We start from the raw sequence: 24,494 nt of genomic DNA, 5'->3' as shown, positions 1-24,494 counted from the left end.
GATGTCTAACACAATCAAGGGAGAGAACAAACTTGAAGGAGCCTCAAATTATAGATCCTGGAAGAAGAGGATTGACCTCATCCTTGAAAAGAACAAAGTACTTGACTTGGTCAAAGGAAAAGTTAAGAAGCCTACAGATGACTCTAGTGATGTTGACAAAGTAAAGTTCAGAGAATTAGAATTGGTGGCCATGACTCTAATGGTAGAAGGAATAAAGGACAATCTTGTCCCATTTATAGCCAACATCAATCATGCTCAGGAAATGTATGAAGCCTTGTCAAAGTTATTCACTATTAAGAACGTTGGTCAAGTAGCAAATTTGAAGAATGAGCTAAGGACCACAAAGATGACAAAAGAAGACACAGTGACCTCCTTTGTGAAGATAGCAAGAATCAAGGATGATATTTTGACCATTGATGATGTTGTTCCAGATAAAGAACTCATTATCACTGCCTTATTAGGATTGCCACCTACTTCGGGCACATTTGCTGCAGGACTTAACAGTTGGAAGGAAACTCCCACTTTTGAAGAACTATGGACTGTTTGCAGTCAAGAAGAATTGAGGATATTTCTAGTTGCCAATCTTGAAGGAGTATCAAATGCCTACATTGCTCAATATAAAGGAATGAAACCGAAAGGACCAAGGAAGAAAGTTGACATCTCCAAGGTAGAATGCTATCAATGTCATAAGAAGGGTCACTACAGGAGTGATTGTCCCGACAATCCAAGAAACAAGAAGAGAGAAAGAGATCAAGCCAACATTGTTGAAGAAGGAGACCCAAAGAAAGTCAAACCCGAAGAATCTGACATAAGGGACTTACACTACTAAGTCCTTTGCTTTTAGTCTTAGTTATTCTATTTTATATTTTTGATATTTAGAATTTATAGGTTTTAACATGTTTTTGGAAAAGACATTTTCTTTTGTAAGTTTATAGGTATCCCTCAAGCTTTGGAGGGAGCCCCCAACAACTCCCAAAGATAAGTATCTCATTTCCTTTCAGTTTTTGGTTTCATGTACTCATTTAGTTTTGATTATATTAAATACTAATCATCATTCTCCCTCTATTGTCTTGATTAGGAAAACATCTGCTATATTCTCAAGGAATATGAAAGAGGACATCTCAAGACAAGGTTTGTCAAAGGTATGCTTTAAAACATTGATTTCTTTATAATAGTTGTTTATTTGTTTAACAATCTATTACTAACATTGTTGTGACTAGCTATAGTGAATCATATTGATTCTTATTCTGGGTGATTCATCTCTTGATAAATCTACCCCACTCCTATTCTTAACTGATTTTATAGAAAAGTAGACAGGTTCTCTGGAAAACCCTAACCTAAGGGTATGCTAATGTGAATGTCTAAAACCCTAAACTGCTTAGGGATATTGTGAAATGCTATTTGAAGCTTTTGATGTCATGCTTGGGATTTTGGAATGATCAAGAAAACATAACTTGTTAGGGTTGAATGATAAAGTCTAAAATCCTGAACCTTTGGAATATTTGTAATTTTGGGTTTGCTATGTTCTTATATTGAAACCCTAATTCATTAGGGTTTGGTGGAATGTGTAAGCAAGACCCTTATACTGACTTAGAATTGATTTTCTTAGTATCTGTGTGTTTGTCTGATCAAACCCTAGACTAATCAAGTTTGTTATATGTCTAACTCTTATTGATTTTTGTGAAGTTGGTTTTGACTAACACATGATATGAAATGCCCATGCATGTGGATGAATTCCTAGATATATGTGTTGACCTAGTTATTGACGGTCATAAATATAAGTCCTTACATGAGATTCTACGACGATAATATTTGGAAATCTAGGGTTTTGCAGCTAAACCCTAGTAGTAGTTAAATTCTCTAGTGTATAACCATCTGAGATCTATTGATTGTTGAGTTTGTGAAAATGAAATTCTAGGGTTTTTGAGTTGAATCTTAGAAGTAAAAATCTATGATGTATGATGACAACATGATGAACTGAGATTTGTGTAAGGTTGTTGAAATATGAGTTTTGGTTGGGATTGATGATTGATTGAAAATTTAGGGTTTGCAACTAACCCTAGTAGAAGTTGGTCATGTTAATGACTAAGTTGTGATTGGTTTTAATTGATTCTTGTGTATGAAATCTAGGATTTGTATGAATCCCTAGTGGAAAGTCTAACATATGAATTTTGAAAGTTATTAGATGCCTTGTAGATCTATATTTGTTTGAATTGTTTCTAGGGTTTGCTATATGTTGTCGTAGGGTATGTCACACCGTTGAAGGCAATATTGAAACCCTAGACGAAATGAAAGTCGTTATGAAGTATTCTAGGGTTTATGACAAAGTCCCTAGCAAAATGTTGAAGAGTGTGTATCTCTTGTTTATGATTAAGTTTGGGTATCTGATATATATAAGGTAGAAATGCTTCCATTATTATAAGATTATAATATCGCTAACTTCATACTTCTATAGATTTGGTCGTACTTGCTATCTAAGTTGTGCAGATACACAATCTTCAATATGGTGAAGATGCTCGTTGATGTGTTAAGCATGATAAGGATGATGATAACTCTGATAAAATGGTTGGAAGCCACAAAAGATTCTCTGAAGACAAAAAGAAGAAGTTGATCTCCTTGAGTTAAGAGGGAGCTGGAATGAAGAAAATCTCTCTAGGATAAGAGGATGGTTGAGAATATTTCTTGTACAGGAATGATTAGATCCTCTCTGATTAAGAGGGAGTGACAAATATGGTTCTCTACTTCATGTGTCATGCACTAAACCAAGACTAACATCCGTAAGTTTAGTAAAGGCCATGAGTGAGAAAAGAAAATTAGACAAGGCATTTTGAGGTGTTGCTGAAAGAAGGAAAGCAAGATCTGATTGAAGGATATGTTGTTGCATACGAAGTAGGAAAAGGAAAGTGCACAATTCAGGAATCTTCTGTCAAAGGTTCGGTGGATAGTCTTGCTATGAAAAGTTGGGAAGCAACATCTAGACCCTAAAGTTTTGTATTTGATTATGTACATATGAAAGTATATTATTGATTGGGGTTGTGTTTGTACAGGTGAATCTCTCGAAGGTTTTGATACCATGGTGGTTACCAATCAATTTGATTGGGAGACTGGCCACCCTTGATCTGCTGGATCAAGGAGTGTTGAGGCTTTGTGAGTGAAGCATTGCCTGGGAAGACATCTGGCCAGCACGTTGTGTTGATGTCTAATACCCGAAGTTGGAAAGGTGGTATTGATTATAGAGCTTTGTTTTGGATAGACACCTATATCTTTGGGTTGGTGGTTAGCAAGTAAGCCTAATGGTACCTACAAGGGTTGAAAGCTTAAGTCCACCTTATTCCCACTTGGACAGATCGCCCTGGTTAGGACTCTAGTCCGTGGCATTACGGTACCTAAATTGTTGGGAGACCAATGGATAGATTGCCTGGTCAAGAATCTAGTCCATGGCATTGCGGTGACTAAAAGTTCTTCATGGTTCATATAGTTGAGATCTTCCTTGTACTTGAATATGATGAATACCTCCCTAGTTAAGAGGGAGTGTTGGAAAATGTAACTAGGTTCGGTCTTCATTTAATGTATTTGAGTCATCTTGTAATGTACTTGTCAAAAGAAAAAAGAAAAGAATTTTTATTATGATTATTGTGACTTATTAAAGCATAGATTTCATACTTGGGTCACCATGTTTTAGGTCAAAGTCCCCATTGAGGACTTCTAGGATTTATTCTGAGTCAATAGAGTCATTGTACTCTTAAAGAGACCCTTCTTGGGCTTTTGAATCATGTAAAAAGTTTAAGTATTGAGTCAAATGTAATTTATGTATCCTCCACACCATGTCGGGCTAGAAGAGATCAAGTCGGCCTAAGGACACTAATTCGACCTCACATGAAGCCTATAAATACAAGCAATTTGAATTCATTTGAGGCACTTCATCTCATGCAAGTTCGATATCTCTAACGAAGCTAGGGAGTGGAAAGTACGAAGCTGGGAAGCCAAAGGAAGTGCAAGTTGGGTAGAGTCTAAGGAGAATAAGAATAAAGAAATTTTGGTGCCTCTCTCCCTTTGTTTTGTACCCTAGATTGGGAGATCGAAGTCTTCCAAGTTTTGCTAATGTCGAAAGCTACCTGATGCTGGAAGTTGCTACATAATTGAAGTTGCTGGAAGAGAGGTCGAAGATCTAGGAGGCTGACTTGGTGTGGAGGGAAGGTTTGGTCTTTATCTAGGGTGAAGAGTCTTAAAGAATACCATTGAAAGGAAGAGAATTTTTACTAGGTTTTCCCCTTAAGGGGAGTTTTTCCCTGGCATAGTGCCTACATCAGGTGTCCATTGTTTTATTTGCTTTTGCTTTGGTAATTGCTTGATGAACTAAAAGAAAGAAGACATTAAGAATCGTAATAACAAATCAAGAACATCACAAGTAATTATCAAGAATAAGAAAATCTTTATGCCTTTCTGATTTTCTAATGCCAATCACTAGAGAATGCAACCATTCACAGGTCTCAAAGTTATCACAAGTTTAATGAACACTCCAATATCTAGAGGCTCCTCAGCCATCACACTCTTTGACCTCTCACAGGTCCTAGTACCTACCAAAATCATGTATTTGATATAATCACTTGAGCTTTTTTGGGCATCTAACAAACTAACCCCCCACAAGCCCTTGTGCGAAAATCTTTGTCTTTCTAATTTTCTAACACCAATCACTAGAGAATGCAACCTTTCACAGGTTTCAAAGCTATCACAAGTTTAGTGAACACTCCAATATCTAGAGGTTCCTTGGCCATCACACTCTGAACTCTCATAGGTCCTAGTACCTACCAAAATCATGTATTTGATATAATCACTTGTGCTTTCTTGGGCATCTAACAAACTAACCCCCCACAAGCCCTTGTGCCTATCTCGGGCAGCTAAGTTGCACAAAACACTGAAAGTTTCAGAGTTTCCGAAACGGGTACATTTAGAAACGTCACATCCCAAAAATGGAAATGTCGGCCTTCTGAAATGTTCAGCCTTTTGAGGCTCTACATAGCCTCTCTAACCCTCTGCATCACTCCTATAGCCTCTGTGTGGATGACGTTGGACCTTCTGGCCTCTGCGCAATCCCTGCTAGCCTCTGCGTGCTTTCCTCTGGCTTCGCGTCTGCCTCTCTGCCTCTGTGTTGGTCTTCATGCACTATCTCTACCTCTCTGCCTTTGTGTTGGTCTTCTGGCACTATCTCTGCCTCTCTGCCTCGTACTCACTGCCCCTCGCTACAACTCTGATCACTGATTCGATTTCTCTTAGCAAACCCCGCTCTAGAAAATCGAATGACTGATCCAATGTTACTTGGGAGCAGGAGTGAAAGCGGGGAGTGGGAGCGAAAAAGAGGGCGGGAGCGACATTTTCAAAAGCTCCCGGTTTGGGAGCGAATCCCGGAGCATTTTTTATATAATATATATATTTTTTATATTTTGATACATATATGTCAACAAAAACATGTAGAATAATGAATTAGATATAAAAAACATAAAAAAAACATAGATTGAACCATACAACAACAATCAACTAGAAGTTATAATCTTCATCAACCACATCCACAAGTTAGTAACATAGTAACGTACAACATATTGAGTCTCATGATTCATCAATATTAAAGTTTAAAGCTTTCAAAATTCAATATATAACATTTATCATCATTGATCACCAAAGTTGTACGTGTAAGCTAAGTGTAACCATTACAACAAATAATATCTAACATGAAATGAAATGTTATAAAATGAAATGAAATGAAACAGCTTTCAACTTTCATGAAGCATCATATTCATAATTCATTACTAATGAGTTATAATTGCCAACTTCAAACTTAAATTGTCATATATTGTTTAAAAAAATATCATAATAAATATGAAAGAGACAATAGTTATAAAAGCTACTAGAAACTAGAAAAGAGAAGTAAATCTATTATCTATTTCTTATGCTTGGGCCTCTTGCCACCACGAGAAATGTCTAATTTTTTAGTCTTGTTGGAAAATCAGGATCTTTGTCATTAATATCACCCTCTAAGCATTAATATCCAGAGGTATCTTTGTCATTACCTTTGTATCTGTATAGGGATCTTTGTCATTAATATCACCCTCTAAGCATTAACATAAGATAGAACAAGCATAGCATGTCAAGTCAAGATTTTGTTTGAGTGATGCGTACATTTTTAGGAGAGTCATGATAGAGGAGTTCGACAACCAATGTCACTAACATCAAGGTACATAGAGGGATTGGTGCTCTTGATTAAATACGAGTTCAATACCCTAATACATGACAAAATTCAATGGAAACATTGCAATCCCCCAATCCTGAAATCCTGAAAAACTGATAAGTCTGCTGGATTTTGAATGAAATCTAAAATTCTACTTTCTCCATATGAAATCCAATGAGGCCGGAACCACTCTCAAACATCATGAGTCATTTCATGGTAATGTTAAAAATTTAAGTAAAAGGATGAAAATACCATGAATAGCATATCAATACTAGGGCCTAGACTTGACCATTAAGCTGCCCCACTCAAAAATTATTTGTTTCTTTCAAAAAAATTGCATTTCAATCATTACTACAAAAAAAATTGCAAAACAGGAAAAACGCCCCCGAAAAGGCAGGGAGCGAAATATGTTTTAGGGAGCGTGCTCCCGATATCGCTCCCATTCGGGAGCGATTTTGGGAGCGCGCTCCCAACCCGCTCCCGAGTCACTCCCGTCCAGAGAGCGGATTGGGAGCAGGATTGAGGGTGGGGCGCTCCCCCGCAACATAGAACTAATCACTCTGGTGTATTCTCCAACTGACCCTCAAGCCTCCTCTTATACTTTTCTTGTTGGTCCTTCAATGGCCGAAATTACATCTCTAATCAACGACTAAAATTAGATTTGACTTGATCCATGTCATTTAGAACCTTCTAACCCAGTTTCATATTAATACCCATTAATATTTTATATTTTCTAAGTTTAAACTTAGGAACTCCATTAAAAATATTAATTATTTTAATATCTCCTTAACCGGGTAGAATCTGCCCAAACCATTTATGGGTCTTAGAGATCTCATGTGCTTTAGCCTCTCCACCAATTTTCATGGCTAGAGCACATCCGATGGTACCCCAAATCAACAACTGTTATATACATAATAATAATAAATACAAATAAGTTAATTAGTTAATGAAAAGTCAAAGGGTACATACTACATACCCTTTCACTTCATGACCAGTCAATGCTATCAGTAGACTGTCATGAGGCTCATTGTAACCTTATCATTCTTATCAATTATTAATCAATCAATATATATTTTGACCAGTAAATGTTAAAGTAGACTGTCATGAGGCTCATTGTAACATTATCATTCTTATCAATTATTAATCAATCAATATATATTTTATAATTACTGAAATTTGAATATAAACTGTTTATTACAATGACTAAAGTATTTGCATGCATGCACCCATTATCACTATAATGTTCTACAGAAGTGCCCTTCACCAGTTCACCTCTCTCTGCTGCACACAGCAATTGATGTACCATTGTTGCAAAATCTGTTGTTGAACAACCTTCTGTTAATGAATCCACCGTTGATGAATCTATTACTGCAGGATCTGCTCATCACGCTTATGCCATAACACTATCCTCACTAGTGCACCATAACATTATCACTATCATTGTTGCTAAACTACTGTTCACACCATCCCGAAAGAGAGATACCCTCTCAACAACAGGTAAACTCCAACATTTAATAAAGATATATGTTCTTCTTTGTTATAGAAACTACCAATAAATTTATATAATGATTTTTAAACCATGTTGCACGAATTTCTGGAATGCAGGAATGTTGAGAAAGTCGATGCAAGCAATTGGAACAGCTAGAAGTTTTGCCCAAATTTATAAGAAACAGCAGGTTCAGAGCAATAATATTGTATATTACAAGATATTTACAATAATAGTTAAAACAAAATCAAACTTAACTACAGTAAAAAGTATAAATAATAAATTCTAACTTTAAAATTTTGAAGTTTAATTAAATAATATTATTATGCTTTATACAATTATTTTATAGGTTAATAGAAAAGTAAAAATAACATAATCTAAATAAAAATACATAACAGTAATTATATTTGTTTCAACCATACAACTTAGATGGAATTGTTTTTAAAATATTTAATCTATTTAAAATATAAAACAAAAAATTAAATATAACTATATATAACTTAAAATAGAAGTTTATATTATATCGCTTACGTAACATGTTATAATTATAAAGCAGATACACTACTAAATTATCGTAAAGTGCATATATTTATAAAGCATATAAATTAATAATTTCCAATTATAACACATATACACAAAATAACATCATTAAAAAAAGGTTGTAAATTGTGATGTAATATCCAGCAACTTAACCTTCAGTCTCGAGAAAGAAAGAAGGAAAGAAAGAAAATTATTTTAACATCCAAGAGGCTAAAAATACCCTATGAAGCCTCACAATAAACGCTCCTAGCTTCTTGACAAGCCATATAAAAATTAATTATTAAATGACATACAAGTCAAAACGTGAAGTTGTGCACTAAACTTTACGAAATTTACCAACATCATGACTTACTAAGCAAGAGAAACCAATGGAACTGCTCCCAAGTTCCCACGTTCATGAGCCAAAAGTTCAGGAAATGCTCCCACAATACCGGACCCGTTCTCAACCAATTGGCAACATTTCCTACCCATACCCAAGCTCTGCGGGAACACCATGAACAAGTTTGGAGATGTCATGAGAAGTTCCCATGCAACCAAGTTTTTAAAAATTGCCAATTCAAGATCAGGTTTTCGTTTTCTGCACACACAATATAAACCAACCATATGCTACACCTTCCAAGAGGAGCGAGGTGGTTTGGATAATCTTTTTGTCTTGGGTAGGGTTCACCGCAATATATCTTTCCACCTTTTTCAACCATATGCTACCCAAGTTTGTATCACTTCCGTAGAATTTGGGTAGTTCAAGCTTCAATTTATTGGAAGGAACCTAGTAGTGAATTAAACAATCCAAGCAGTAGATGCAATCTTGCATTCCCTTGACCAGGACTTCTTTCAATCATAGACAAATTTTGTGTCAACCGTTGTTTTGGGGTCCAATTCATATAGCCTTCTAGTGTTTTATCCAAGTCCTCAAACCTTTTTTTTACATCATCCTTGAATTGCCTAAATTTCGCGTTGGTGGCCATCTTCCACCACTGTTTGTAACCAGTTCCTTTAAATATTTCGGCCTTAAACTTCACAAGCATATGAAATGAAATCATATTTTAACGTCCACGAGACTAAAAAATAGTTTATGGCACCATCAATTCCCTGCTTTTCGCCTTTTGCAATTCAATCCTTTGCTTATTCAAATTGATGATGAGCTGGCCCAACCTTCCAACAATCCCCTCGCTGAAAAGGCAAGGCCAAGAAACTGATGCTAACATATTCCCATAACTTTCTCAGATGTCTCTGAAAACATCACATTCCAAAATGAAATGTTTTTCTGATTCCACTGCCCCAGACGTGCAAAATGTACCACATGTTCTTCCCAAGCTTCTTTAGGCTCTTTCCACCGTCCTATTTCACACCAAAGCTTATGAGAGTTGTTGATTTGGGGTAGCATCGGATGTGCTCTAGCCACGAAATTTGGTGGAGAGGTTGGGGCACATGAGATCTCCAATACCCAGAAAAGGTTTGGGCAGATTCTAAACAGATCAAGAGATATTAAAATAATTAATATTTTTAACGGAGTCCCTAAGCCTAAACTTAAGGAAAATAAAATATTAATGTGTATTGATATGAATCTGTGTTAAAGTGGTCCAAAAGACATGGATCAAGCCAGATCTAATCTTATTCGTTGATTAGGGACTTAATCTCGGTCGTTGAGATGTCAACAAAAAAAGTATAAGAGGCTTGAGGGTCACTTGAAGATGACACCAGATGATCAGTGATTCTATTCTCTAGAGCGGGGTTTGCTAAGAGAGATAGAATCAGTGATCAAGAGAGCAGCTGAGGAGCATTAAGTACAGAGGAACAGAGAAGGCAGAGATTGTGACGGGAGAGCAGTGCAGCAACCAAGGAGGGTGACGCATAGCCAGCAAGGGCTCACGCAGGGCCACACAGAGGCAGCCAAGTGTTGCGTAGAGCACCAGAGGGGCCAGCGTAGCTGACGCAAAGGCTCCCAGAGCCTACACAAGGCCTCCCGGGGCTGATGCAAGCCTAGAAAGGCTAATGTAGGGCCAGCGTGAGACAGAGAGGGGTTGACGCGGTCGAGATTGGGCAAACACTAGGGTTGCAGGAGCAGTTTTGTGCTGAGGAGCTGCCGGAAGGGTTTTTCGGGGTTTTAGCCAGGAGATTTCTCTCAAACTGTGAGGTATAGCTGCTAAGGAAATTCTTTGTTGCTAGGCCAATTACGGCACCAAGATTGTGTTGGAAATACTAAGGGGGGGGTGAATCAGTATTTCTTTTCAATTGTTATTTTACCAGTTAAAACATTTATATTCAAAACACAAGATGAACAACAAGAATAAATGCTTTTATTAATATAATCTTTGCAATAAAATAGATACAATATATATATGGTTCCAATCTGTTGCCAAGCACCAACTTGGACTTTTGTGAGGCTCCAACCTCCAAAGCACCAACTCTGTTTTGTCAAGGCACCAACCTTGGACTTAGGAGCACCAACTCCCAGGACACCAATCCTTCTAGTTCTGAGGCACCAACCTCAAGGGCTCCAACCCTCTGCTATCAAGGCACCAACCTTGGATATAGGAGTACCAACTCCAAGGACACCAATCCTTCCACTTCTGAGGCACCAACCCCAAGGACACCAATCCTTCCAATTCTGAGGCTCCAACCCCAAGGGCTCCGACCCAATCTTGTCAAGGCATGTTTGATAGTGATTTTCTGCTCCCAAAACTCTTCTTTACTGAATTCTGTCTGTTTAAAACTTTACTGTAGTCTTCATGCTACAGCATCAATGGCAACCAGTCTTCATATGAAGAAGTCTTTACAACTCTTCATACTGTCCACACAGAGTCTACAAAAGTTATCTCATGATGATATCAAATAGCCATCATGATCTCTGATAATGTCTCCACACAGCTTTAGTGAGTCTACTATTAGCTGCACTAAGCTCTGCACAAGAACCAACTCTCTGTTTCAAGCCTCTATTCTCACTATCATGGTGAATTCTTCCAGCGTGTCTACTGCACACTGTTCTTGCTATTGCAATCTCTTCCCAAAAATACATTCACATATGCTTCAATACTGGTGCTGGCTATTGTTCCCTTCAAGCGATATCAAATGACACTTTATTTATTATATCACAGAATTGTTCTTCAGTATGCATTATGTACCTAATTAATTCATCACAGGTCTGAGTCTTTCACAGGGTAACACAATCAACAGAGTTGCTCGTCCTTCGACTGCCTCCTGTCTGGCTGGACCTTCGTCTTCCTTCTGTCCTGCTGGACCTTCGACCTCTTTCTATCCTATTGGACCGTCGGCTTCCTTCTTTCTTCCAGTTCGCCAACAACCACTGCATAAAGACAATTCTCTGTTTTCTTATCTTGATACGCCTAACCTTTGGCTTCCTTTTCGCTCACTTGAGCTTTGGCTTCCTCAATGCTCGCTCGACCTTTTGGCTTCCCTCCTTCGATCGCTTTAGCTTCCTCTACGCTCGCTCGACCATCTATGCTCGCTTGACACTTCGACTTCCCGATCCATGGCTTCCTCTGTCTATTCAAGTGTTCCAATACTCACAGGACACATTCAGGAGGAAGAGAGGCCGAAATACAAAGAATTGTTGCTTATTAAAAAATATCAAAGAGGTCCTTTTTCCTTTAATAATATTCATATATTAGACTTTATTATTTAGGGAGGATTTTGGAGAGATTATACCAACAGGGAGGTCCCACATGCCACGTCACAATCGCAATCACAATCGCAACTTTCAGGAGGTCTTTTATAAGTCATGTCTATAACATCGTTGATGGTCGATTATCAATTGCCCCTACTGGATGCGAATGATTATAAAATGTTGTTAATAACTCTGTCGGGTCCATACCTCCATCGCAATCAGCAGATTTAACATCCCTTAGAGACTAGCAACACAGCAGATGTGATATTACATTAGGGCAGTTTATAATGGAGCCATGGGTCCGCATATATTATTGCAATCGGAGGTTTCGAGGGTGATAGTCCTTTATAACTTGCACTATGACAGTTCCGATAGGCGGATGCGATAATATATTAAATCATATTGCAATGGTGTAGTCGGGTCCACATACATATCACTATCGCAGTTTTAACATGACAAGGCTTTAAACGCTGCAATACATAACTCCCGATATGCTTAAGCCACATATAATCAAACTTCACACTTTGCTTTGATATATCAGACTTAACCACAAAACCCTCTCTTAACGTTGTTTATGCGTAAACTTAACCCATAAAGCTTTATCCCCTTTAATTCTATTATAACCCTCGTAACATGGGAATATACACAAACACACAGAAACTTACATTTTCCGCTTTTCCATAGCCTTGGCGCGTTTATCGATGCTTACCTTTATCAAGCTCATTCTCCACTGTAGATTTCCCTCCATCAGATTTGATGGTTGTCTCTTAGCCTGATCAATCAAACTTGTACGACAATCCTCCACCGTCGATCTGCACTCAATGGATCTGACGGTTCACAACGATTTCGGGTAGACAACAAGCACGGGGATTAACCGCCCAATAAAGCGGTTTCCTCTCTCCTCCTCGCTGCTATGTGTCGCTCGGTTAGTGGAATCGGGTGCTTACCCTTCAATACCACTTACCACTTCTTTCTCGCCCGTGTTAGTGTCAGTCTTTTCAGCCTTCCTACAGTGATCAAATATGCTCTTACAAAGTGATCTCAGAGTGTCAAGGTCAAATTTTGTTATTTCAGTGAGTCTTCAAGCAAAATTTGGTCACTAGGCATTAGGTCTAGGGTTTTCCCAAATGTCAGTCCATGTCACCATTCAGCTGAGTTTATCATCTTTCGTAGGGTTGTCATTATCATGTCAGTGTCTAATGAGTCATTTCACACCTTGTTCATGCTTCATGTTGCGCCCAGGCAAGGTCATTTCCCTCTCCTAGGGTTTTGAAGGCAATTTCTCTTGGATGGTCAAATCACCGGCAAAACTTGTTTCCTGATGTTCATACACCTTCCCCTATCCTTAAAAGTACCTTATCAAACACTTCCCAACACTCAGATCCCCCAAATTCCTCATTTTTTCACAAACCCTAGTTTCTAGCTACAACCTGGCAATTTTCTAGGTTGGGCCTGTGTTTTGCCCTTTTGGACCCCTTCCCCTCACTCAATCTCTGAGATTCCACTTTCCCCTGCTTCCTAACATCCCTCCCTACTCCCAAAAATTTCCCCAAGAATTTAGAAGCCCTCTATCCCCTTCATTTCGCTCCATTTCGACAAAATCCCTTGTTTCACACATCGGGACAAGTTTCACTCAAAAGCTGTTTCTGAGCAATCAAAGATGAATTTTGCAAAACTGAGAGAGGTTTTTGTCCACAACATGCCAAGGAAGAAAAACCTCTTTCACTTTTTACACAGGTGTCATGGTTTGAGAGAAATGTCAAAAATACCGGCGAGAACGAAGGTGCTCCAATGACGGTTGGCCAAAGCACAAAAACGAAGGAAAACGCCCGATCCACTCCAAATTTTGGCCAAAGCCTCTTTGATTGAGCATGGTACTTGATTGGGGACTCCCAGCCCAAATGTCAAGAAATTTGGAGAAAATTTTGTCATTTGTGATTTTTTTTGTGCAATTTACAGGTTTTGCCCATGAAATGGTCGCGCCCCGCGCGCGACCATTCTGGAGGATTGCTCGGAATTTTGAAAACTTGGCATTTTTGGAAAGGGCATGCAAAGAGGAAAATTACCAATACTTGGGAGAAGCCTGATTTTGAGATTTGAGCCTCCAAAAGCTCAAAATACATCAAAAAAATGACTTTCTGCCCACTTTTTGAGTTGCAGAAAGTGACCTTGGGAGAAATGGTTTTTGAGGGGGCAAATCAACACTAAATTCAGAAATTCCACTTGGGATGGAAAGTAGACAGGCCAAGCTTTCCAATGAGCCATCTTGCACCTGATTTGGACCAGTGGAACCCACTCAAAAACAGCTGTGAAGGGGCGCGACCAGAACTTCCAGATTTGCCAGAATTCACATTTTCGGTCAAAAAACACTGTTTTGACTATGGTTGACTATTATTACTTGTAGATGATGGATAAATGTAATATTTTCATGGCACTTTGGTAGATTTTATCTTTCTTTACCCTTCTAGAAGCTTCCATGATGTAAAAAGTGAAAAATTAATGCATGGATGAGTTAGCTAAGTAATAGAGGCAAGTTGTTTGGCTGCCTATTTTCTAGTTCTTAGTTTAGAATTTGTTCAAACTGCTCCTAGGAAGCTGAGCTCGACCCCTAGAGGTGGGGAAAGGAGTTAGATGGTCTAGATGGTCTATATTATGCTCTCTCCTTCTCATTTTCAAGGTTGGACTCTTGTGTAAGGAAGCTTTATTGTATATTGTGCATCTATTTCTGCAATTGAAGGCAAGGAAAGCCAGGGTTTTACAGACATCTTTGAGGATTCTTGTGGATCTGATTGTTGATGGTGTGTTCTCTACATGTTCTCGTAAGTTTGTTTATGTGTTTCACATCTCTCTTATGCTTCTAAATTGGACAGATGAAGTGGTAAAGTTTGAACTCATGTTTTGACATGCTCAGCTTTTTAGTTTGTTCAATTTTAATGTTTTCTACTGTCTAGAGAGGATTCGAATTGTGTGTTTGCCCTCTTTAGCTTCTCCTCTATCATCTCTGATCATCCATCTCAAATTAAGGCATCAGCACTCATTCCTACCTTGCCCCTTAGATCCCCCTGTGAAAACTGTGCTCAATCCCCGCACCTTGAATTGCACTTCCACCAATTGCCACCAAAAACCCCAAAAAATCATTAAATCAACCCCCTTATCAATTTACTAGCCTAAAATCTTTATTATTAATTGGTCAGCCTAATCATATTGAAAGATCTATCGAATCTGACCCGAGAGAGCCTTCTCATACCTCGTAGGGCTAGCTACGAAGTGAAATGGTTTGATGTAGCCTTGAGAGTTTGTCTATCTCAGCCTAGGTGAATTCCAAGCGCTAACAGCCCAATAACCCGCTTTTGTTTATAAAATCACCTTCCTTCGCGACTAACACCTGAGCTTGTTATCTACCCAAATGTGGTACTTAATAGAACCCGCCGATGTGATTTCTCCAATATATATATATATATATATATATATATATATATATATATACTGCTCCGCTCTTATCTGCTCTTGGCTTGTCGCTCCTATGGCTTCCGATACACTACTCCAATAGCTCTTCTCTGATATTCCTCCGATATCTCATGATATGGTTCCTCTGTTAACTGCTCTTCCGTTGGCTTCTCCTCCTGATGCGTGTCCCTCTTTGTTCCTTCTATTTTGATGACTTCTTCGTCTTTGAGGGACTTCTTCCTCTTTGAGGGACTTCTTGGGCATATAATACATGTGATACTCCCAATATGGCTCCTCTTACTCCAATAGGTCTTCCTTTGGCTTTGCAATGTCTTTCAATGAACTTCTCTAATACCTTCATACCTTGAGAGATTCTGATATCTTTTCCGATATGCCTCTCTTGTTCTGATATTCTGCAATACTCCTCTGATGTGTTAAATCCTCTGATACTCTGCAATACTCTTAAGCATAAGCGACAGCTTTGATATGCCTCCTTTGTTAACTCCTCCGTTAACAGACTCTTACTCATGGCTTGGCTTTTCTGATGGCCTTGCTCCTTGGCTTCTTGCTCCTGTTTCTTCATGGATCTACTCTGCTTCTCCTTGGCTTCATATCATCATTTAGTATCCTAGAATATTGCCATATTGACATCAATGACAATCTAGGTCAATAGATTGCACTCTGATATTGCTTAATAAGAAAACCCTTAGATAGTTGCACCGGTTTTCCCGCATCGTGTTTTTCCAGGGACATTGGTCCAGAAATAATGGTGTCATGTGGTGTGTTTGTTCTTGTTTCTTTTAGTTGTTGATCTATAATATGTTGAGCATGCACTGGTGTTTATTTTCAGTAATTACTTTGTAAATAACTTGTTAAAATAAAATTAACAAGTAGGTAGGAATAAATCAGAAAAAAGTGCATGAAGGGTTTCTAAATTAAGTAAACTTAGAAACTTCAACAAAGTTGGTTCTTAATTGAGCAATAAGAACCTTCACCCTCCATGGAATGCTAGCTCTAATGTACTCTTTTTGTTGGAGATCACATGTAGGGTTGAATTCCTCAATGTAGTACTTCTTTCTACCTAACTCTTTTCCCCATACCCGTTTATAAAACTTTTCCATAACAAAATTATTTAGTTCCTTGCTATTTGTGGGACAGGCATTGAGGTAGATATTCCATTTTTGCATACATGTGTAGTTTTGTCTCATCCATGTTTTCTTTCTTTCGCTCATGCCTTCATTGAAGATAACATTAGGTCATCTACCTACTCCCATTTGCTCAATTCTTTTCGATATCTTATGAGTTGCACCATAGCAATTGCTTCGATGGGAGTTGCTCTTGTTTCACTCAACATTATCTCATAAGGTACCGAACTTTTTATTTTGAACTTGCTCATGATCAAGCATTTTTGGATTTTCTCAATTTGTTTCCATTTTGAGACGGGGGTGCTGCTAGCCCACAATTCACACCCATATAGCATCACTAGAAAAACTAGGAGTCCAAAAAGCACTTTAATCATTTTCCAATCCCATAACTCTGCCTCTCTACATCTGTTTTGAAGAGCATATAATGCTTTCCACCCTCCTAAAATTATCTTCTTTCTATAGTCCTCCCAATTAAGTTTGTTGTTGAAATCAATCCTGAGGTACTTGTACTCATTTACTTCTTCAAGAATGTTGCCTTCAAAGAAGAACGTATGCTGGCTCTGCTTCCTTTTATTAGAGAAAATCATTATTTTGGTCTTGCTAGTATTGACTTGCATCCCCACTGCTCTACAAAAATGCTCAAGGGCATATAGGTGCATCTACAATCCATGGGCCGATTTAGAAATCAATACAAGATCATCAGCATATAAAAGAAGCTTTATCACAAACTCCCCCAACCGAACACCATCTCCACCTTGCAGATTTAGCCACTCTTCTAGTTTATCAATATATAAACCAAAAAGAGTAGGAGATAGAGGGAAACCTTGCTTGACTCCAATGTCACTTCTAAAGCTTTCTGAAATACCCACTAAGGTTCTAATTTTGACTTTCACCTCTTCATAAAGTCTATGGACAGCAACTCTATAATGCAAAGGAATTTCAAGTTCTTCCATTCTACACCACAACTTGTCTATAGGGACTGAGTCAAATGCCTTTTTGAAGTCAACAAGGCAGCAGAATACTTCTTCTTTGTCCCCCCAAACCTTTTCAATAATGTGTCTCAATGTGATACCGTGATCCACTGTAGAATGCTTCAGCCTAAAATCTGCTTGTCCTTTTCACGTCTTTTCTTTTACTTCTACCCACTTACTAATTCTATTTTCTACCATACTGCAAAAAATATTTGCAAACAAAGGATTGATCATAATGGTTCTATAATTGGAAGGATTATTAATGTCTCCACTTTTAAAAAGGGGTATTGCTAGGCTAGTTGTCCAATCTCTTGGGAATCCTTGCTGAATGATGTTGTTGAATATTTCCATGATGTGCGGTGCAAGAGTGTTCATTCCCCATTTTAGATACTCTGCTTGAAGTTCAACCAAGTCCTTTGTCTTTCCTGTTTTCAGCTTCTTAATTCCAATCTCCACCTCCTGTAATGTGAAGAGCTTTGTAGTTGTGTTGATCCTGGGGGGAGGCTCAGCCTCTGATTCTTTCTCATAGAGTTGTCTTGCATAGCAAACCATTGATTGGCTATAATATTTATTTTCGATTTTCGATATTAGGTCTGTGAAACATTTTTGACCCAATTCGTTACTTAAGACTCCAAAAATTAGATACGCAATAAGAAGACTTATCAATAAAATCTTTCAAAGACTTCTGGTTTGCAATTCCAAGCAATCTTTGGGATAAGGTAACTTAAAATGTGATAATAAAACTATGAAATTGTTGAAAAAAGACATGATGATCTAGTCAGAGTTTATAGTTGGTCAATAGTTCGAGGCCACAATAGCCATGAAGTGGGCAACCAAAACAGTTGAGCTGAAGCTCCACATCCAAAAAATTTGAGGCTAGCAGAAACGTATACCCATTTGAAGTTAAGGATAGATACAAGACATGGTTTTAAGGGAATCATACTGTCCACTAATAGATGGAGGCATTTGAAAACATCACATTTTTAACCTCACAGTATGGACGTTGGGATGGACAGGTTACCATGGGTAATTCAGACAACTTTCCAGATGCAGTTTTTGACTCAGACACAGAATGAGCACAAGGAATGACTGAAGGTGGCAAAGCTCACAGGATAGAATATACTACGTCCAGTACATGTGTCTGGGATGTAATGGACATTTAAACATGAGGAACACCAATAGAATGGCACGGATGCGTATCACAGAAGAGGATTATGCACAGGCAAAAAAGTCGCCATTTTGGGAAATATCCCGTCTAGTTTCTCAGGGACAAATCCTTGGTATCACAAGACCAGAGGTAAAGAACACAAAAGACATAGAGGACAATGATATAAGGACGTACACTTTAAAATCGCTTATTGTGCAAGTAGTGTCACGATGAAGGATATGTGAATCCTTGAACAGAATGGACACGAATTGAGTGCAAACAAGCCGGGTGGAACATGTACCAGTGGTGTAACCCATCCAACGTGAAAATTTGCAACATTCACAGTACATATAAATGGTGACAGCAGATAGTGATCAGATGCAGTGAAAGAGAGTTATATCAAGCACATTTGAAATGGTCAACAAATTCCAGAATTAAGTCTGCAAAGTGTTCGGCAAAATGCTCAAGCCGAGCTTCTAAACCAGAACCAGAAAGATCAGAATTTCACTTCCTGCTTTTCATTCCTTGTTTGCATAGCAGAATACCTCAAAAGGTACCCTTAATGCCATGCAATCCATATTCAAAATATAACCCAAATTAATGCCACTTCAGCCATACACAACCCTTACTCAAAATGTAACCCAAATCGATAAGTAAAATCCATTTCAACAATACAATCTGAGATAATTCAGAATGAACAAAAAAAAAAGATATAGATGATAAATAAGTTTCAAAACAAGTTTACACTCCATGTATGTTATTAAAATTTAACACACATCATGGGGTACTTAAAATTCCGTATAATTTCCCTACGTGGTGCAATGCAGATTTATGTTCATTACAACTTACCGTCAATTCACTTACACCTAAGACACAATGTTAACCATTGGATACCGAAAGAATGACCAGTGCATTAGATGAAGTTCTTATTAATTACAGCTTAATGTCTAACACCTTAACATACCTTAAACAAACAAACATATTACGAAAAGAAATAACACCCTTCAAAGAGAACATCTAGGAGTCAAATATCAAGATTGGGATGGCAAAAGAGTTTGCAAGTCATTTTCATGTTTTAAAATCCTGAGGAATCAACACAGAAGAGAATTAGATATCCAGCATCCAAATAGATTGTCCATATAAAGCAAATTCATTCCAAAAGCATATTTTGTCAATTTTTGTTGCATAGCAACCTCAAAAGAAGCCCTCAAAGCATTGGTACTAAAAACTGGTCCCCCTTGTTTTCATACAGTGTACATATTTGGTCTTATAAAGTAATAAAAACCCTAACAAAACACACTAGAAACATTTACAAATCGTTTTTTAGTTTCATGTATATAAGGGGCATATCCAACCCAAAAGGAAAAAGAAAAAAGTGGCAGAAGAACCACCAACACCAAAAATACAAGGGGGAAAGAGAAACAACAGGTAAACGTGGAATAAACAGGATATACAGAGAAATTCAGATGTGCATTTTTCTAAAAGAGGTTGAACTATAAAATATAAAAATTAAAATACTGCAGATGAATATTTGAAAAGTGATAGAACTTTTCTTACTCAACATAACATGAGCAGAGTGCATCAACAGAAACATTCAACAATTAGTGGAAGACTAAACACCATAATGGCTTCTACATTCCATGAAAAGGTCAACCTTGTGATTCAAAGTTCTAATATTCTTCTGAATTGAGAGGACATGAGCAATTTTGCATCACCATAGGAAAGAGACATTTCATTTAAATCATACCTCGAAAATAGTACCAAGCGTTGTAGAGCTATTACTTTTTGTATGGGTGATAACTCCTCAAATTCTGACGCGGTGTAAGAACGCCCAACTAGGTCATCCAATGGATCAAAAGCTCCAATACGGCGACAAAGAGACTCTGCTGTTGACTGCACAAAAGGATATTACCAATAAAATAACCCAGATGAATCCACACATGTAAATGCAAATTAGAAATCTGCCCATTATAGGAATCACTAGTCAATGCTGACAACTATTACCTTGTTGTCACCTGTAACCACAATAACACGTATTCCAGCAGACATGCACGTTTGTATGGCATTTCGCACCTCAGCTCTTGGTGGATCAAGCATTCCAACCTGCAAGTGAAGCAACAATATTTGTCCATATAAAAATTTCATGTACTAAAAAGTCAAAAGCTAACAATTCACACCAAAACAAACACTGATCAGTTTTAATGATTAGATTGATTAAGACTTCAGCAAACAATTAGCAGAGCACATACTAAATTTAATTTTTTTTTCATATCACAGTTACCGTGAACAAACGTTCAAAGTCAATGTGTTATTCTTTGTAACCTCGTGTAACAATTAGCAGAGCACACCCTAAATTGAATCTTTTTTCATAACATAATCTAACCATGGACGAACTTACAAGTTCAATATATTAGTGTTTGTAACCTTCAGAATGACCTGCTCAAGCTCAATGTCTATTGTTTAATAACTTAATAAGTTGCAGCATAACAACAGTTCACAGATTTCTTCATGAATCCTCTGACTGTGCTGTTGTATTCCCACTTTACCACTGTGATTTGCTATCCTGTCTAGTCCCAATGACCTATTTTGGGGACTTCTAGATATTAATAAAATGATCTTATCTTGTCTGGTAGATATTAAAGGGTGGCTCCAACTTTCCGCACCCTGAAGGGTTTCAAAATTCCTCTCCAAGTTTCAAATCCTGTATGGAGTTCTCATTGTTGTCATAATTCTTTTAGGTATTCAACAAATGAACCACTTTGGTTCATTACACATTTCAAAAGGAATAATGCAAAAGCAACTACTTATAAGAAGATTAAAAAAAATACTTATAAGAAGATGAAAATGAAAAAAAAAGGCAAATACCACAGATCAATAAATAGCTACCATGTAAGGATGGCCCATAACTAGATTTCTCTCATCAATGAACAGGTAAAAGTATTTCATTTCTGAAGATGAAATGAACTACAGAGAGGTTATCACCAGATGCACAAATGCAGAATAAAATCTCAGCAGTGAGTATTGCTCACTCTTACCAAGCCAATAAATGTAAGATTTGACTCGTCCTCAAAACTCAATGATTGCTGGCCCGGTGGCATCCGTTTCAAAGCAAGAGCTAAACACCTTAATGTCTCCTTTTGCCCAAGGCTGTACAGATAAAGACAATAATTTATAATAAGAAATATTGAAGGTAAGATGACAAGTATAGATTGAAAGCTGGAAACTTAAACATGAAGCTCAGAACATTTTTCACATCCAAAAGAAATCACTTGGAAAAGAAATAAATTTATTACCAACTTGGAGTATAGATTAATAGGTAGTAATTACATAGAGAGAGTATATTGGCAAATAATAATAAAGACTGTATCATCCAACTCCTCTTCCATGATTACACGCTGACAGTATTACATGGCCCAGGGCCCACTCCGCTAGTACCAATTCTCGAATACATCTCCCATCAGTTGACAGTCCCCGTCTCTCACTCACTAAAAGCTTAAAACATCACCTCACCATGTCCAACATCAAAAAATATGAACGACTCTTTGTTTCCTATCCTACAATCTATTATTGAGCCAACAACTCATTCATTGTGTGGTTTCTTCGTACTCCATGCCTATTTATAGGTATCAACTCATATATTTCAGATATACAGCTCTCTCACTTTTGTTGGTCTACATTTTCTGCTAATTCGTATGCAACTTCTGATAGGAGCTAATGAGTGAAGCTTCGGACAAATTAAGAATCCTTAACGAGATGATGGAACATACAGGAGTTTTGTATTGGAGAAATTAACTTTATTGGATGAAGATGAAGGCAAATGCCTACATGGAAGGACATATCTCCAAGTTATTATACATAAAGGGAACAGCCTAACCCAACATATCTCCAAATGGTAATAAGGTGGAAACACTCGACAAAAACAATATCTATGTTCTGGTATAATTTGCTGAGCTTACCTATAAAGGTTTTTGGTAATAAGGTGGAAACATTTAACAAAAACAGTACTTATGTTTTGGTATAACTGGCTATGCTTACCTATAAAGCTTTTTGGGATAGACTCCATGGTGAAGGATGCTTAACAATCTCTTGTACTGTAGAGACAATTGTGGATTGCCCCGCATCTTAGTATGGGTACGTATAGAAACTTTTGCAGCATTTTTCACCACCATTATAAGCCCAAGGTCAAAAAGTCAAAGTAATGTAAAAACCATGTAAAATTTTGTATTAGGTATCCCAAGTCTGTGTCTTCTTCTCAATCTTTGTATCTTGTTGTCTTTGTCAGACCATCCTTATAGTTCACTTTGGGTTCTTTTCGTCCTATATAGGATTGGAAACTCTTAGGTGAGTTTCCTTAAGGACTCATGGTTTTAAGGGAGCTTTCTTTTGTAGGGATGATCATCAGTGTATGGGCCAATCCATTTCACGTCAAGGTGCATCTATCCTTACCACATGGCTAGAGTCTATCGAGTCTGTAGGTGGCCTTGGCTTTGGTGCAGTATCTCTCAGACAGCTCATGCATGGCAGTCACATTTTGACAACTTTTACATTTCTCGTGGCAGTACATGGTGTCTGTAGGTGGCCTTGGCTTTGGTGCAGTATCTCTCAGACAGCTCATGCATGGCAGTCACATTTTGACAACTTTTACATTTCTTGCGGCTGTACATGGTTCTCAAAGCAAAGTGGTCTTGGTGGCCAAAAAGTCAACTTTGTCCAGTCTCTAAAATTGTTTAGTTTAATGAGAGAAGTCCATGCCACGTTAATTTTTCCAATTAGAGGTGGCAATGGCTAGTTACAGCTTGGTCAAACTTGGCCAACGGATCAAATAGGTTTCCAAGTGGCAAAACAAGGGCAGCGTTGGGCAAAATTATGCATGCATTGCATCAAAAATGATTAGCGGGACGAGAGGAACAATACCCATGTGTCAAATTCTCAAGATTCTTCAAGTCATTATGGACCAACACAGGTGGTAAATGACATGGCAGAGTAGGTGATAATGTGTCAACACTAGGTAGGATTTGAAGATTCTGAGAGAGACCCAATTCAGATCATCGCTAGTTTAGCCAAACACCCAAGTGCCAGAATAGTTATACGCTTAAGGATGTTCGAGATCCAATGAGCAAGTGACCAAGTTGGGTTAGTAAAGGGTAAAAGTCAATCCAAAGTTCAAACTAGCAGTTAGTGTTAAAATTGGTAACTAGGGCCAAACTCCATGTGGATCACCTTATTTATGGCTTCTGATATTTTTCCTAGATTCCTTTCATCGAGAGGTGTAGGATTGATCTAAAGATCATCCGATTCCGATAAGTATTTATGGAGATATGAATTTATTTAGATTATGGACAAATTGTCAAGGTCGGCCAACAAACTTATGTAGGCTCAGAAGCCCAACAGTCATGTCTATTCAACCTCAACGTTTGCATATAAATACAAGGAGCATTCTCCTCATTTGGACAATTCAATTCACTCATCTTCTCTCTGTCTCTCTCCTACGCATAAAAGGAGCCTCTCTCTCTCTCACAGGTGTCGCTGAAAGGAAGACGTCCTAGGGCGAGGAAGACGCAAAAAGAAGGGCACTAGGGCAGCAGGTCATCTCTTTGACCAGCGTTGACCTTCCAGAAGTGCGGATTGGGTGTGGTTGCCTCTCCTAGGCAGGCCGCAATTTTTGGCATGAAAATCGAGGTGATCTGACCTCTGGTTTGACCGGTGTTGACTGCCCTAGTTTAGGGCTGCAAGTTGACTTCAAAAATCTGCAAATTGACTAAACTTTTGGGGTTGTTCAAGGGCTGTTTCTGGAAAGAAAGGAATCTTCGTGGGCTATAGCGAAAATACTAAGGGCTATAGAATCTATGTAGCTAGTCAAAGGGAAGTCAAGATTAGTCATGATGTCACCTTTGATGAAGATATGGCTCT

General features: G+C 38.0%; 1 protein-coding gene across 2 annotated transcripts in view; it reads right to left on the bottom strand.

The window, feature by feature from the left end:
- Positions 1 to 24,494, bottom strand: part of ECA3 (endoplasmic reticulum-type calcium-transporting ATPase 3) — a 447,643-nt gene that overhangs the window by 208,111 nt on the left and 215,038 nt on the right. For both annotated transcript variants that reach the window (XM_089449126.1, XM_089449125.1), the window contains exons 20-22: positions 21,620 to 21,731; positions 20,589 to 20,687; positions 20,332 to 20,477 (exon numbers count right to left, since the gene is read on the bottom strand). In XM_089449126.1, the coding sequence (XP_089305252.1) occupies positions 20,332 to 20,477; positions 20,589 to 20,687; positions 21,620 to 21,731 (357 nt within the window). The remainder of the gene's footprint in view (positions 1 to 20,331; positions 20,478 to 20,588; positions 20,688 to 21,619; positions 21,732 to 24,494) is intronic.

This window comes from Pinus tabuliformis, chromosome X (assembly GCF_031772625.1).
Source record: "Pinus tabuliformis cultivar Carrire ecotype Pingquan chromosome X, CPIR1, whole genome shotgun sequence".
Taxonomy (NCBI): Eukaryota; Viridiplantae; Streptophyta; class Pinopsida; order Pinales; family Pinaceae; genus Pinus; species Pinus tabuliformis.
Note: the sequence above shows the minus strand (reverse complement) of the source record. Positions and strands in the feature narration are given on the sequence as shown.